The following is an 18,028-nucleotide window of genomic DNA, read 5'->3' on the forward strand; positions in this document are numbered from 1 at the left end:
CCTCAGGCTAACGCTAAGCTAAATATTCTCCATAACCGCCATTAACGTGCCCAGCACTAAAACGTACTATAATCCCTTCAAACCAGTCCTTGAGCTACCCTGGAGATTCCCAGCTCCAGGACACGCCACAGGTCGGTTCCTTACCTTCATCCTCATGTCTCGGCCATGTTTCTCCAGCTCCTTCCTCATCTCCTGAGCTCCCAGTCTGGCGGCGTTCAGCACCAAATGCTTCCACTCGATTGGCTGGAAGACGTGTGGGTCGTGAGGCACGTACAGTCCGATCTTCACCTGGAAGAAGAAGAAGAAGAAGAACGTTCAAACACATCTGATAACCGGACTCTCCTGCTCCTCCACCACCACCACCACCTCCTCACCTTCTTCAGGGTGTGCTGGTATCTCCTGTAGGAGCTCTCGAACTCGGCCACCAGCTCGCCCAGCGTGCGGTGGACCAGCGGTTTGTCCATCAGGTCCTGGCGGCGGCTCATGCCCAGCGAGCCGTAGCGGCCGTTGCAGTAGACGCCGAGCACCACGTGGTGGAAGCAGTGGCCGGAGAACTGCGTCTTGAAGCTGATGGGGAAGCGCTCCAGAGACGTCAGGCCGTTGGTCAGGTAGCTGGGCGAGGACGTCCGGCGTTAAGGGAACTTAAATAAAACCCGAGACGGAACGCGCGTTTGTTTGTTTGGATCTTTGGCAGCAGCTTAAGACGTTTTTTTTTATTGAACCAGGCCGGCTTCTCCTTCAGTGAAAACACGGAAAACAATTTATCTCTTAGTTAGACCAGGTTCTCCTTTACCAACGCCCCAATCTCCCGCACCAAACCCCAGAGAGAAAACTAGCAATTTTGCATCACGTCTACACGGGAGTTCCTCCATCACTAAGTCCAAACGTCTTATTTTGTCAATTCGGCTTTTGAAAACCTTAATTTAGATTGACCTCAGTGACACAAAGTGACCACACGGGGCAGCAGCAGACCAGCAGCTGCTCTGTCCGCACAAGCTAAAATCACTGATTTCCTCAATGGGGTTTGGTGTGGGAGAGTGAGCAGTTTTATAAAGCAGTAATAAACGTGAATAGATGAGTGAGTTGGCTCCACTGGGAGCTCAAACTGTGGACTGGAGTTTCTGACCATCTGCTCCTCTGGAATCCACAGAGCTGCTGTTGTTGTTGTTGTTGCTTTCATTAAATATTAACGCAGCTCGACGGATACCAAGAAAACGGACACCAAAGCCTTCGCGGCTCGACAACGACGGCCACTTTCTAAACCCTGTGGCCGCCGTAAAAAACTTAAATCTAATTATACAGTAAATGCAGGACAACGGCTCTCAGTGTGAGCCGGGATCAGCTGACTGCAGTGAATAATGAACAATGAACAGATGCTCGGCAGAACATGAGCGCAGATCCATACGATCCTTCTATAGTTTCTCTGAAACGCCGAGGCGAGTTCATCCTATGGAATTTCAGAGGGGAAAGAGCTCCTCCTGGATTCTCTCTGGGCATGAAAATCATCTTTAGGCTCGGTGTGTCATGCAGATCTCTTCATTTCCAGGAGGAGGAGCTTCACTTTCACACACATTTCTGACAAGAAATCAGATCCAGAAAAAGGAGATTCTAGTCAGGAGTCAAAATCCCTTCAACAATCTCGTCCCTGGATCGTAGTCGACTCCAGGATTGACCTGGGGGTTTGATGTACAACAGCAGCTGGTTGTTACTTAGAGAAAACAAAGACCTTCCATTAGGAATAGAACCAAAATAACCAGCCACAAATCCTCTATTCTTGTCTGTTGTGGTCTTCAGGGTTCCCACGCCTTAGGTGACATCAAATTCAAGGCCCTTTCAAGGACCAACTCCCTCAAAATCCACGTTTATTGATTTGCTAGCACGCTCTGCATCAAGTGAACTCATTTGTCTTTGGCGAGACAGAGATCTTTACGTCGTCATTTGGTCGCTCTTGTCGCGGCTTTACTCGCTCGTTGTTCTGCACGGAATCTCACGTCAAACCGCGGCCAGAGACAGTGGACAGTGACCCCAACGCCTGCTAGCAATTATGACTCCACGTTTGTCCTGCGTAGGCCTCGTCTAGTAGGTGGCTTCACTTCTTTCTTGCACAGAATTCAAGCACTTTCAAGGACCCATGTCCATTTAGGGTGATCTTCAAAAACATTCAAGGGCCTTGAACACTTTTAAAAGGTAGTATAGTACTTAAGGTACTGTTCTGAGTCGAAACGCAAGCCTGACCCAGAACTTGGAACCATTCCAAACCGAACCGTACCATGATGGGAACAATGGAATTAGGGGGGGAAGCCAAAACTTGGTGGTTCCAGATACCCATGGACAGGCTCTAGGTCTCACAGGGAAACGTGGACCATGGACAGATTTTGAAGGAATGACGTGAGGATTAAATCCTTTAGCTGTTAACGTACATCTGGTATTAAAGGCTGCGACGAATAATAATAACCGATTATTTAACGAATCGCCGACTATTTTGATCATCTATTGATACGTTTGAGTGTTCTTTTTTTTTTCAGCTTCGTAAAAATGTGAATATTTTCACCCGATTCGAATTCAAAGCGGAGACAAAAACGTACGTACTGCTGCTTTAAATCTTAAGCTCTGTCGGATGATACAAAGCCTGTGTGTGTGTGCGTGTGCGTGCGTGGTGGGGGGCTAAACTTTGAAGTGGGCTTGTTGCCAGGCAACCACTTTGGGTGAGAAGTGTAAAGGGTGGCGGCGATGGTGGTGGGAGGCATCGAGACATTAGAGCAACGCGACGCATTGATTTAACACAGAGATAACAAAATAACCTCATGGTCCTCTCTCTGTGTGTGTGTGTGTGTGTGTGTGTGTGTGTGTGTGTGTGTGTGTGTGTCAGTGCAAGTGAAGGATACATCCCTAAGATGACAGCTTCCAGGCATTTGATTGGCAAAGACTCCCTGATCATCTCTCTTGCCGTCTCCATTAACCTGGAGGAAGAAGAGGAAGAGGAGGAGGAGGTGAAAGACAGGGTGAGACACAGTGGGAGGCAGGGACGAGTGAAGGAGAAGTCAAGGAGAGGAGGGAGGAGGAAGGAGGGAGGGAAACGAGAGGATGACGAGGAGGACAAAGACGATATAGACACATTCTCCACTTACCCGCACAGTGGACGCGTCTTCTTGATTTCAAAGAACTGTGTTCCTGTGTGGTTATATCTGACACAACTGTCAAGGATCATACATTCATTTATAATAATAATAATAATAATAAGTAAAATAAAAACAGTTTGTGAGGACATTGCGTTCACATTTATGCGACCATGTGACAGAACACGAAATAATCTGATTAAAAACATCAGAATTCACCTCGTGATTTAACCTGATTATCATTTGATTTAATTATCTCCACTGAGGAGATTCTGTTTTTATCATGAACTTTCTTTGTCCTCCTGTTTCTTCCTGTCCTTCAGTGTTGGACGCATTAGTCTGATCCCAACGACAACAACAACAAATAATTAAAATATCTCTGTCAAAACTCATCGGATTTGAACGAAATTTGGTACGTGTACGCAGGATCAGACTCTCTACCATCATACCAACTTTCATCTGGATCCGATCCAGATTACGGATTAGGGGTCGACTGGAATGTAACGCGTAACGTCAAAATGTAAAAGTTTCTGTGATTTTCTAGCTTCTTAAATGTGAATATTTCCTGGTTTCTTTGTTATATGGAGCAAAGAAATCATTAAAACTGAATCATTTTGGACCAAATCATTAAAGGTAAATTGGTTAAGAAGATGAAACCTCCCCTGCAGCTGAAGTCGGTCTCACACAGGAAGCCTCGTTCAGTCTAGACACGTCAAACTCATCGGATTTGAACGAAATTTGGTACGTGTGCGCAGGATCAGACTCTCTACCATCATACCAACTTTCATCTGGATCCGATCCAGATTACGGATTAGGGGTCAACTGGAATGTAACGCGTAACGTCAAAATGTAAAAGTTTCTGTGATTTTCTAGCTTCTTAAATGTGAATATTTCCTGGTTTCTTTGTTATATGGAGCAAAGAAATCATTAAAACTGAATCATTTTGGACCAAATCATTAAAGGTAAATTGGTTAAGAAGATGAAACCTCCCCTGCAGCTGAAGTCGGTCTCACACAGGAAGCCTCGTTCAGTCTAGACACGTCAAACTCATCGGATTTGAACGAAATTTGGTACGTTTGTGCAGGATCAGACTCTCTACCATCATACCAACTTTCATCTGGATCTGATCCAGATTACAGATTAGGGGTCAACTGGAATGTAACGCGTAACGTCAAAATGTAAAAGTTTCTGTGATTTTCTAGCTTCTTAAATGTGAATATTTCCTGGTTTCTTTGTTATATGGAGCAAAGAAATCATTAAAACGGAATAATTTTGGACCAAATCATTAAATGTAAATTGGTTAAGAAGATGAAACCTCCCCTGCAGCTGAAGTCGGTCTCACACCGGAAGCCTCGTTCAGTTCAGACACGTCAAACTCATCGGATTTGAACGAAATTTGGTACGTTTGCGCAGGATCAGACTCTCTACCATCATACCAACTTTCATCTGGATCTGATCCAGATTACGGATTAGGGGTCAATTTAAATGTAAAGTCAAAATTTCAAAGTTTGTGAGAAAAAAATATTAAAAACAAGTTTCTGTGATTTTTTAGCTTCTTAAATGTGAGTATTTCCTGGTTTCTTTGTTATATGGAGCAAATAAATCATTAAAACTGAATCATTTTGGAAATTTTTTGGACCAAATCATGAATAAGAAGATGAAACCTCCTGCAGCTGAAGTCGGTCTCACACTGGAAGCCTCGTTCAGTCCAGACATGTCAAACCCGATGACACACAAACAGAACTAACTTCGCCCGACAGCAGCGGCTCTGGCTGTGACCTACAGTGCGTCGCCATGGCGACACGGTTAGGATACTGCAGGGCCTTCATGAAGTTCTGGACGGACACAAGCCAGTCGGGGACGGACATGGACGCTTTGAAGGTCGGGACGGACAGAACAGGAAGCTGCAGACAGAGACACAGAGACAGAGACACGTCATTTCCATCATGTGGAAACACTCAGCCATGTTTGTGTTTAATGTTCCATGACTCAGTCACAGCTCATGACTGAAGATCCGACAGCTGCAAACACTTTCATCCTCAAACTGAAGATTAGTTTCGGAAAATCAGTCGTCAAAAAAACAGGTTTTTATTTGTTTATATATAAAAAGAAACGTGGTCCAGGATTAATTTTCTGCTGCAGAACAGACCAAGAACCTGTGGTCGTAACAGAAGGTGGTAAACGTACAGAAGTCTGTTTGTGCAACATCAGCAACATAAAAAACAATAATGTAACGTAATGTTTATTATTACTAAGAATAAACATATATTGTTCTTGGAGCACATGACGCATTTTGTTCTTACGTATTTTGTTCTAACAATTTACAAATTTTGTTTGAATGTATGTTGTTCGCACATATTTTCCCCTTACAGATTTTGTTCTTATGCAAGTTGTGCTTACGTATTTTGTTCTTATGCATTTTGTTCTAACAATTAACAAATTTAGTTCTAACAATTTACGAATTTTGTTTGAACTTATGTTCTTAGGTATTTTGTTCTAACGCACGTTGTTCTATAATGTAATGTATTTTGTTCTAACAATATCCGCGTTTTTGTTCTAGCTACATACAGAAATTCACCACATTTAACTTATTGTAAGTGATTTTTATCGCGATGATGTTGAACATTTTCTCGGTTCACTGATTCGTTGTTTCTTGGCCTATAAAATGTCACAAAACAGTTTTTTTCCCATCAAACCTTAACCAGAAAAAAAAAACGGTAGAACTTTTTCTCTTTTTTTCCTGCTGCTACTCTCAGCGCCGTTAGCACTCATGCTAGCTGATAGCATCCTGCGCTAAAAGAAAAACAACACAAACCCTCATGAGTTTACATGTTTCTCGGAAGCTAACGGTGCGTAGCCACAGGAAATAATTAGACGTGGGGGGCTGGCGGTGAGGCCACACAGGGTCCACACGGTGGTGAAGTGGAAACCACGCGGTTGTTTCAGGTCAAACAAAGAGCGATTAGAGGAGGAAACATCAGGAGCCGCAGATGTGGCTTCGCGACAGGACGCTGCAGAGTCACCCTCTCGCTCACTTCCTGTCACTCTGTGGGTCGGTCAGTGTTTGTGCAGGAAGGGTGAACCACAGCCGCACCACTTCCTGTGGGCTTTTTTTACTTTTACATTTACTTAAACACTGTTCAGCCGTTTTATTCGTAACACAAATGAAACTACAGCGTGTCCATGGTTTCCTCTCTCTCACCTCACGTCGCCTCATTAACACACTGAATAATCCCACTAATGAAATCCAGGTGCATGCTGGATAATCTGCTGATTCCACCTGGGCCAACGTTCGTGGCATAACAACCTGCACACATGACCTCCATCATCAAGACTAATAAATAAATAAAGCCTTAAATTCAAAATACGGACGTGTTTTTGTCTCTCTGCTGTCGCGATGGTTCAACCGCTGCACGAGAACAAAGAATAACAGAAAGAGAGCGAAAACAAAGCAGGTTTGACGTTACTAATAAGACAAAGGGATAAAGGGAAGAAGAGGAGGAGGAGGAGGAGGGTAAAGAAACAGGAACAGAGAGGTAGAGTTACCAGACTGAAGGAGACAATGAGGGGATGAACTCACCGATGCTGCATGAACACATTTTCCTAAATTTCTGACATTTTAAAGACCAACGAGTCCTCGATTAATGGAGGAAATAATCTGCTTTAATCGTTGGTCACATGGAGTAAAATTTGGGTCAATATTTTAAAACGACACTTTTTAAGAAGCAAATAAAATATCGTTTTGATCATTCAAAAATATTGGTTTTTATTGTTTAAAAACACACTTGTTCTTTGCGGCGTTGTTTTTCGGTTTGTGGGGCGGGCCTTAGGATGGAGCGCAAAGAACAAGTGAGGGAGTGAAAAGAACAAGTGATGGAGTGCAAAGAACAAATGAGGGAGCGCAAAGAACAAATGAGGGAGTGGAAAGAACGAGTGATGTAGTGCAAAGAACGAATGAGGGAGTGCAAAGAACAAATGAGGGAGTGCAAAGAACAAGTGATGGAGTGGAAAGAACGAGTGATGTAGTGCAAAGAACGAATGAGGGAGTGCAAAGAACAAATGAGGGAGTGCACAGAACAAGTGATTAAGCGCAAAGAACAAATGAGGGACTGCAAAGAACAAGTGATGGAGTGCAAACACGAGTGAGGGAGTGCAACGAACAAGTGAGGGAGTGCAACGAACAAGTGAGGGAGTGCAATGAACAAGTGATTGAGCGCAAAGAACAAATGAGGGAGTGCAAAAAACAAGCAAGAGAGCGCAAGTAACAAGCAAGGGAGCGCAAATAAGTGATGGAGCGCAGATAAGAAATGAGGGACCGTAAAAACAAGAGAAGGAGCGCAAAAAACAAGCGAGGGAGCGCAAAGATCTAACTTAGCTGTAACGTCGCTCATGTAGACGCAGACATTACGAAAGCATTCAAATATTTTAGCATAAGAATTTGTACGCCAGTGTATTAAACTTTAGTGAGGATTTTCCTACATGTGGGATTATAAACTGTGGTCATGTCTGGCAGACACGCTGAGAGTAAAGATGTCCCCCTCCCCCCCCCCCCCCACATGAACTCGTGGACATGGTTTGGCCCTGAAGTTTCAAATATGATGTATGTAGTGGGACGTGATGTTCTGGATCACAGACAGAGGGATATGGTGGAAAACCTCCAGCACATTTTCCCAGCGATTTATCTCCTTGAGTAAAGGCTGAAACTAACAAATACTTTCACTTGTTTTTGTCCTTGAAATGTCAGAAAATGTTGGTCCACACACACACACACACACACACACACACACACACACACACACACACACACACACACAGAAATAATTAAAGGTTTTGATGATTTCTTTAGTTAGTCATCTCCTCTCTAAAGTTACAGTTCAATCATATGGATCAGTATGTCAGCTGTAGTTACCACCTGCTCAAAACACACACACACACACACACACACACACACACACACACACACTAGAGTCAGGTTGCTTGACAACAACACAACATTACTGCCGTTAAAACCAGCGTCCGCCACGCTGTTTACGGCAGTATCCAAGCAAAAGATTTTCAAAATAAATATCTACTCGAGTCTCACCCAATGAAATTCAGGACTGTGTAAGTCTGGGATTTGTTAGAAATACATTTACCGTATCACTTTGACAGTGAGCTGACTTTAGTCTTAAAAACAAAAAGTATCTCGAAATGACTTGAAATTTATCATCATAATAGTCGGCATTGCCCTGAACAAGGATCCGTTGAAAATATTTGCAAAACTCTTAAGGAATATTTTTAATGAATTTTTGAAAATCAGGAAATGATCCATTTGCCCTGATGCACTTTGACAGTGAGCTGACTTTCTTCTCGAAAATAAAAAAGTATCTCGGAATGACTTGAAATTTACCATCATAATAGTCGGCGTCGCCCTGAACAAGGATCCGTCGAAATTATTTGCATATCTCTTAAGGAATAATTTTGATGAATTTTTGAAAATTAGGAAATGATCCATTTGCCCTGATGCACTTTGAAAGTGAGCTGACTTTCTTCTCGAAAACAAAAAGTATCTTGGAATGACTTGAAATTCACCATCATAATAGTCGGTGTCGCCCTGAACAAGGATCCGTTGAAAATATTTGCAAACCTCTTAAGGAATATTTTTAATGAATTTTTGAAAATCAGGAAATGATCCATTTTCCCTGATGCACTGTGACAGTGAGCTGACTTTCTTCTCGAAAACAAAAAGTATCTTGGAATGACTTGAAATTCACCATCATAATAGTTGGTGTCGCCCTGAACAAGGATCCGTTGAAAATTTTTGTAAACCTCTTAAGGAATAATTTTAACGAATTTTTGAAAATCATAAAATGATCCATTTGCCCTGATGCACTTTGACAATGAGCTGATTTTCTTCTCAAAAACAAAAAGTATCTCGGAATGACTTGAAATTTACCATCATAATAGTCGGCTTCGCCCTGAACAAGGATCCGTCGAAATTATTTGCATATCTCTTAAGGAATTATTTTAACGAATTTTTGGAAAATCATGAAATGATCCATTTGCCCTGATGCACTTTGACAATGAGCTGACTTTCTTCTCAAAAACAAAAAGTATCTCGGAATGACTTGAAATTCACCGTCACAATAGTCGGCGTCGCCCTGAACAAGGATCCGCTGAAAATATTTGCAAACCTCTTAAGGAATAATTTTAATGAATTTTTGAAATTCAGGAAATGATCCATTTGCCCTGATGCACTTTGACAGTGAGCTGACTTTCTTCTCAAAAACAAAAAGTATCTCGGAATGACTTGAAATTTACCGTCATAATAGTCGGCGTCGCCCTGAACAAGGATCCGCTGAAAATATTTGCATATCTCTTAAGGAATATTTTTAATGAATTTTTGAAAATCAGGAAATGATCCATTTTCCCTGATGCACTTTGACAGTGAGCTGACTTTCTTCTCGAAAACAAAAAGTATCTCGGAATGACTTTAAATTTGGCATCATAATAGTCGGCATCGCCCTGAACAAGGATCAGTCGAAATTATTTGCAAACCTCTTAAGGAATAATTTTAACGAATTTTTGAAAATCATGAAATGATCCATTTGCCCTGATGCACTTTGACAGTGAGCTGACTTTTGTATCAAAAACAAAAAGTATCTCGGAATGACTTGAAATTTACCATCATAATAGTCGCCGTCGTCCTGAACAAGGATCCGTCGAAAATATTTGCAAACCTCTTTAGGAATAATTTAAATTAATTTTTGAAAATCATGAAACATCCATTTGTCCTGATGCACTTTGACAGTGAGCTGACTTTCTTCTCGAAAACAAAAAGTATCTTGGAATGACTTGAAATTCACCATCATAATAATCGGTGTCGCCCTGAACAAGGATCTGTTGAAAATTTTTGTAAACGTCTTAAGGAATAATTTTAACGAATTTTTGAAAATCATGAAATGATCCACTTGCCCTGATGCACTTTGACAGTGAGCTGACTTTCTTCTCAAAAACAAAAAGTATCTCGGAATGACTTGAAATTCACCGTCATAATAGTCGCCGTCGCCCTGAACAAGGATCTGTTGAAAATATTTGCAAACCTCTTAAGGAATATTTTTAATGAATTTTTGAAAATCAGGAAATTATCCATTAGCCCTGATGCACTTTGACAGTGAGCTGACTTTTGTATCAAAAACAAAAAGTATCTCGGAATGACCTGAAATTTACCATCATAATAGTCGGTGTCGCCCTGAACAAGGATCCGTTGAAAATTTTTGTAAACGTCTTAAGGAATAATTTTAACGAATTTTTGAAAATCATGAAATGATCCATTTGCCCTGATGCACTTTGACAATGAGCTGATTTTCTTCTCAAAAACAAAAAGTATCTCGGAATGACTTGAAATTCACCGTCACAATAGTCGGCGTCGCCCTGAACAAGGATCCGCTGAAAATATTTGCAAACCTCTTAAGGAATATTTTTAATGAATTTTTGAAAATCATGAAATGATCCATTTGCCCTGATGCACTTTGACAATGAGCTGATTTTCTTCTCAAAAACAAAAAGTATCTCGGAATGACTTGAAATTCACCGTCATAATAGTCGCCGTCGCCCTGAACAAGGATCCGCTGAAAATATTTGCAAACCTCTTAAGGAATAATTTTAATGAATTTTTGAAATTCAGGAAATGATCCATTTGCCCTGATGCACTTTGACAGTGAGCTGACTTTTGTATCAAAAACAAAAAGTATCTCGGAATGACTTGAAATTTGGCATCATAATAGTCGGTGTCGCCCTGAACAAGGATCTGTTGAAAATATTTGCAAACCTCTTAAGGAATAATTTTAATGAATTTTTGAAATTCAGGAAATGATCCATTTTCCCTGATGCACTTTGACAGTGAGCTGACTTTCTTCTCGAAAACAAAAAGTATCTCGGAATGACTTTAAATTTGGCATCATAATAGTCGGCATCGCCCTGAACAAGGATCAGTCGAAATTATTTGCAAACCTCTTAAGGAATAATTTTAACGAATTTTTGAAAATCATGAAATGATCCATTTGCCCTGATGCACTTTGACAGTGAGCTGACTTTTGTATCAAAAACAAAAAGTATCTCGGAATGACTTGAAATTTACCATCATAATAGTCGCCGTCGTCCTGAACAAGGATCCGTCGAAAATATTTGCAAACCTCTTTAGGAATAATTTAAATTAATTTTTGAAAATCATGAAACATCCATTTGTCCTGATGCACTTTGACAGTGAGCTGACTTTCTTCTCGAAAACAAAAAGTATCTTGGAATGACTTGAAATTCACCATCATAATAATCGGTGTCGCCCTGAACAAGGATCTGTTGAAAATTTTTGTAAACGTCTTAAGGAATAATTTTAACGAATTTTTGAAAATCATGAAATGATCCACTTGCCCTGATGCACTTTGACAGTGAGCTGACTTTCTTCTCAAAAACAAAAAGTATCTCGGAATGACTTGAAATTCACCGTCATAATAGTCGCCGTCGCCCTGAACAAGGATCCGCTGAAAATATTTGCAAACCTCTTAAGGAATAATTTTAATGAATTTTTGAAATTCAGGAAATGATCCATTTGCCCTGATGCACTTTGACAGTGAGCTGACTTTTGTATCAAAAACAAAAAGTATCTCGGAGTGACTTGAAATTTGGCATCATAATAGTCGGTGTCGCCCTGAACAAGGATCTGTTGAAAATATTTGCAAACCTCTTAAGGAATATTTTTAATGAATTTTTGAAAATCAGGAAATTATCCATTAGCCCTGATGCACTTTGACAGTGAGCTGACTTTTGTATCAAAAACAAAAAGTATCTCGGAATGACCTGAAATTTACCATCATAATAGTCGGTGTCGCCCTGAACAAGGATCCGTTGAAAATTTTTGTAAACGTCTTAAGGAATAATTTTAACGAATTTTTGAAAATCATGAAATGATCCATTTGCCCTGATGCACTTTGACAATGAGCTGATTTTCTTCTCAAAAACAAAAAGTATCTCGGAATGACTTGAAATTCACCGTCACAATAGTCGGCGTCGCCCTGAACAAGGATCCGCTGAAAATATTTGCAAACCTCTTAAGGAATATTTTTAATGAATTTTTGAAAATCATGAAATGATCCATTTGCCCTGATGCACTTTGACAATGAGCTGATTTTCTTCTCAAAAACAAAAAGTATCTCGGAATGACTTGAAATTCACCGTCATAATAGTCGCCGTCGCCCTGAACAAGGATCCGCTGAAAATATTTGCAAACCTCTTAAGGAATAATTTTAATGAATTTTTGAAATTCAGGAAATGATCCATTTGCCCTGATGCACTTTGACAGTGAGCTGACTTTTGTATCAAAAACAAAAAGTATCTCGGAATGACTTGAAATTTGGCATCATAATAGTCGGTGTCGCCCTGAACAAGGATCTGTTGAAAATATTTGCAAACCTCTTAAGGAATATTTTTAATGAATTTTTGAAAATCAGGAAATTATCCATTAGCCCTGATGCACTTTGACAGTGAGCTGACTTTCTACTCAACAACAAAAAGTATCTCGGAATGACTTAAAATTTACCATCATAATAGTCGGCGTCGTCCTGAACAAGGATCCGTTGAAAATATTTGCAAACCTCTTAAGGAATAATTTTCATGAATTTCCATCATTATAGGCATTCGGTTTACATTTGTGAGGAATAAAACGGTGTGGCTGCTGTTTTTTTCCCTTCAAATCTCCAAATGTAATTCACACACACACACACACACACACACACACACACACACACACACACACACACACACACACACACACACACACACACACACACACACACACACACACACACACACACACACACACACACACACACACACACACACACACTCTCTGGCAGTGAGGAAGTGCATTTTCCTCTCACTTCAGATGCTCCACATTCACAGTGATACTCGTCAGCGAGTGAAATTCCAAACCCCTAACGTTATAATCACAGGCCTCTAAAAGCAGTGAAGGCAGGAAGCAGCGAGCTGAGCTGGACCTCCTCCCTCCTCCCTCCTCCCTCCTCCCTCCTGTCCTTGTGTCCAGACCAGGAGCATGGGATATTTTTCTTGCCAACCAACAACCAGGTCACTAATGACCACATGGCCAATTAACAGAGCAAAACATACAGCAGATTCCCTCCTCCTCCTCAGCCTGGAGGACAGCGAGCTGAGAGGAAAATCAGCAGCAGCAGACAACAAAAGAGTGAAATAGTCTGATTTACTTTCCCAAAGTTACTTATCAACGGTCCCTGACAGATTATCACGTCAGTTTGTCTCACTTCACTCACTCTCCCTGCACCAAAACCCATACAGAAAACCATAAATTCTAACATCACAGGTCAAATGCGTTCAAATGGTCTTATTTTGCGACTTTCGGCGTTTGTAATGTTGTTGTCTGCATTTAACGACGCGACACAGACTTACAAAACAAAGGCAGCGACACGTCAACACCTGGAGATTAGCCGCAAGCTAAAAACGCTGATTTCTTCAATGGACTTTAATGCGAGAGAGTGAGGACGATTACAAAACTTTAGCTTTCTGGCCAGAAAAGGCTGTCAAACAGCAAGATAACATGGAAAATACAGTCTTGAGATATCGAGAAGACTGCATCCGTACAACTGTACTGACAAGAATTGGTCAATATGACACGTGTCGGAAAACAAAATATCGAGAATGTCGTAGAAACACCCGAAACTATTGATAATACGTGGAAAATGCAGAGTAAAATCGTAAATATCATGCACAACAAGGTTTTTTTCTTCTCGTGACAGGACGGAAAGCCTGCTGCCACCTAGTGGTCAGAGTCCAAGATAGGTCTGCAACGATTACTCGAGTAACTCGATTACAAAATTTCACACTGCCTCGAGTACTTGTTTAATTCCTATCTCGCACGATATTGCGGCCTGTTCAGGGCAGGGATCATTGTTCCACACGGACCGTTTTAGCAGACGCACACCGGGATTTCAGCTGGCGCCGTGACGGAGCGTGAAATAGCCCGTAAAAGCCAGAAAATGTCCAAAGTGTGGAATCATTACACGCTTAAACAAGAAGCGACAGCTGTCGAACCACAACAACACGTCCTCAGTGATTCGGCATCTGAGCCCAAAGCATCCAGTTGCTAATGCTAACACGCTAACGTAAACATTGGTGTTCGCTGATTTAACGTAGCTTACCGGAGCGTACTGTATTTGTAGCGATGTCGTGGAATAATTGGTAGAATACCCGATTACAAAAATATTCCACAGCTGCAGAACCGAGTCGAGGACTTTTCCGCGACATTTCACGACATATCGTAGATACGTTTCTAGCGCCGTCGCTCACTCACCCTGGGCAGGTACGCGGCGTTGCGTATCCGGTCCACCATCTCCTGGCCCTCGGGGTGCACGGCAGCCACGTGGGACCACATCCGCTCCCAGGTGACGCCCTCAATGGGGAAACCGGTGCGGTTCACGTAGAACAGAACGCCCCCATCCTTCTCCTCCTCCTCCCCGGGGGAGTGGGGGCTGTTGTGGGTCGGAGGAGGAGGAGGAGGAGGAGACGCGGAGGACGCCTCCTGGGTGCTGCAGCGGAGCAGGCAGTGTGAGCTGCTGCTCTTGGACCGGCCGTACCTGCTCAGTTTGGCCGAGGAGGTGCCGGTGCGGCTCGGGGAGTTGGGTCCGGTCATCGATTCCCGGAGGCCGACGAGGAGGAGGAGGAGGAGGAGGAGGAGGAGGAGGAGGAGGAGGAGGAGGAGGAGGAGGAGAAGTCAGAGCGGGGAATCCTCCTCCGACTACGATAGCTGCTCCTCCTCCTTCAATGTGGGACAAGACATTTTCACCTTCTAGGGCAAACCTGCAGAGGGAGAATTCATTTGATTTAAAGGCCTGTACACAAAGAACAAGAACAGAGGGATCCGATCCACAAAAGTTCTGTATCGTTTTTAGTTAAACTATTAAGCTAAGCTAAATTACTTTTTGTTTAAAAAATAACACAGATTAATCAATTATATTTTTATATTTTTAAACAAACACTCATTCATTGCGTGCTGTAACTTGGTAGACATAAACCAATTGATCTGTTCGGCCGATGTTTGTCATTTCTTAGCGGCATCGGCTAACCGATAGCTATTAATCGGCCAATTGTTACAAATTCCATTGATACATGTTGCTATAACGTACTTTTTTCAGCCAAAAGTTGTTAAAGGAAAATACTATTATCAGTGATCTTTAAACCTTTACATTTTAAATTGACTAAATATAAGCGCCAATAGAAAAATAGCGACATAATTGAGCAGCTGCCCTGAATTCTAAAAATCAGCTATCGCAAATGTGACTATTGTTGTCTTTTTGCGAGCTAGTCAAATTCTGTAAAACATATTAGAAACACACTTTCCCTATTTACTTATATGGAAATTCACAATGTTGAGATTATGGTTGAGTTAAATGCAAGATAAAAATTGTATATCGTATGTTCAAATGCAACAGTGAACGTAAAACGTAAACTCATTAAATCGGCCAATTAGTATAAATCCAGAAAGTTATATGTTGCTATAACTTGCTTTTTTTCAGCCAAAAGTTGTTATTATTTTAAAGGAAAATACTCTATATACTATTTTGTTCATATTATCCATTATCGTTAAGCCATAACATTTTAAATTGGCTAAATATAAGCGCCAAAAGAAAAATAATTTGGCCGCTGCCCTGAATTCTAAAAATCAACATCAACTATTGTTGACAAAAAAGTTAGCAAACGCGAAATCGTTAGCTAGATAAATCACTGCGATTGTATGCGGGGTTTTTTAAGCTAGTCACCTTCCGTAAAACATATAAGAAACATACTTCGCCCATTTTCCGTTGTCCATATTTTTTTATTCACAATGTTAAGATTATGGTTTCGTTAAATGCACGATAAAAATTGTATATTGTGTGTTTAAATGCAACCGCTAGCTGGTGGCAACACCAACGTCGACCAATTATTACAAATACAGAAAGTCGATATATGTTGCTATAAGTAAGTTTTTACAGCCAAAAGTTATTATTTTAAAGGAAAATACTCTATATACTATTTTTTCATATTATCAATTATCTTTAAGCCTTAACATTTTAAATTGGCTAAATATAAGCGCCAAAAGAAAAATTATTTAGCGGCTGCCCTGAATTCTAAAAATCAACATCAACTATTGTTGACAAAAAAGTTAGCAAACACTGCTATTGTATGCGTCTTTTTAAGCTAATCAACTTCCGTGAAACATACTTAACCCATTTACCGTTCTCCATATAATGTAAATTCACAAACGTTGAAATTATTGTGAGTTAAATGCACGATAAAAATCGTAAATCGTGTGTTTAAATGCAACAGCTAGCTGGTGGCAACACCAACAATGTCGGCCAATTATTACAAATTCAGAAAGTCGATATATGTTGCTATAAGTACGTTTTTACAGCCAAAAGTTGTTATTATTTTAAAGGAAAATACTCTATATTCAATTTTTTTGCATATTATAAATTATCGTAATTTAGCGGCTGCCCTGAATTCTAAAAATCAACATCAACTATTGTTGACAAAACAGTTAGCAAACGCGAAACAGTTAGCTAAATAAATCACTGCGATTATATGAGTCTTTTTTAAGCTAGTCAACTTCCGTTAAACATACTTTCCACATTAAGTGTTCTCCATATGATGGAAATTCACAAACGTTGAGATTATTGTGAGTTAAATGAACGATAAAAATCGTATATCGTGTGTTGAAATGCAACAGCGAGCAGGTGGCAACGTGAACTCATTCAACAGTCAACAATATGGACGTTATTCAGCTAAAATCACAACAACTACAGCCACAAAAACACAACAAAATCTTCGAGTGTGTGTCGTGAAATCACGCACACCGTTATTCGTGCATTTGTTTATTTATTTATTTATTTATTTTTTAGCCAAACGTACCGTATTTCCACCGGGGCTCCGGGTCCACACAAACAGCGGGGGCTCCGGTTCAAAAGGCGTCGGAGCCGGAAAACACACGGTAACCGGCGGCGAGTCTCATTCATGCCCCGGCGCCGGTGTCGTGCAGCTTCAGGCCGTTAACTCTTGTTTTAGTCGCTGCCTTTTTTCTTCTTTTTTTTCCTCTAACTTCACCTCCTTCTCCACGGTGTCAAGCCGGCGCGAGCGTGCGGCTGCCTGTACGGGAAGCCCCCCCCCCTTCAAAATAAAAGCCCCATTTCGCTCAATCTTGTAAAACGTTGCCAAAAAGCGAAACGAAACAAACTCATAACAATGTCGTTTACGTTTTTAAAACAACTACACGTGTATTGTTGTCTATATGTCGTCATAATCACGAAACATTGCTAATCCGCCGGGCTTTTATTTTTCCGGTGGGATTAAAATCCTAACCGGATGTTCGCTGGTGGCGTCTTCTATGACGGGAACACTGCGGGGGGCTTCCCACCACTCCAGTCCGATAAAAGAGCCTCCTCGGCGGGTTCCCTCGCCGGCAGCGGCCGCTCTGCCGCTTCGGGATCAGCTCCCTCTTAGAAACATGTTGATTTAAAAAAAGAAAATGGCTTCCGTTTCTTCACATGATTAAATCACCGGGGGATGAAGCGGTGCCACAAGCAGCTGCTGCCGTCCGTTCTCTCGCTGCCTGTCGCTGGTTCCCCCTCGCGGAGGCTACGGCCGATTCCCATTGGTCCAGGCGACAAAGAGAGGCGGGCCTTAGGGCGACGGCGCTCTCTGATTGGCCCATTCCAACAGAAGAAGGCGTCAACAAGTGACAGACGGCTGCAACAAATGGGATCCTCGTTTCTGCTGCATCTGTTGATTTTTATTTATTTATTTATTTATTTATTTATTTATTTATTTATTTATTTATTTATTTACTTACTTACTTACTTACTTATTTATTC

General features: G+C 41.2%; 1 protein-coding gene across 1 annotated transcript in view; it reads right to left on the reverse strand.

Moving 5' to 3' along the window:
- The window catches only part of vash2 (vasohibin 2), a 25,072-nt gene extending 7,662 nt beyond the window's left edge, over positions 1-17,410 (reverse strand). The window contains exons 1-7 of the mRNA XM_083898397.1: positions 17,070-17,410; positions 14,476-14,981; positions 4,932-5,020; positions 3,129-3,185; positions 2,886-2,960; positions 375-612; positions 145-288 (exon numbers count right to left, since the gene is read on the reverse strand). Coding sequence (XP_083754523.1) covers positions 145-288; positions 375-612; positions 2,886-2,960; positions 3,129-3,185; positions 4,932-5,020; positions 14,476-14,814 — 942 coding nt within the window. The 5' untranslated portion in view covers positions 14,815-14,981; positions 17,070-17,410. The remainder of the gene's footprint in view (positions 1-144; positions 289-374; positions 613-2,885; positions 2,961-3,128; positions 3,186-4,931; positions 5,021-14,475; positions 14,982-17,069) is intronic.
- Between the last annotated feature and the right edge of the window lie 618 nt (positions 17,411-18,028).

The sequence above is a fragment of the Microchirus variegatus genome (assembly GCF_963457635.1).
Source record: "Microchirus variegatus genome assembly, chromosome: 12".
Lineage (NCBI taxonomy): Eukaryota > Metazoa > Chordata > Actinopteri > Pleuronectiformes > Soleidae > Microchirus > Microchirus variegatus.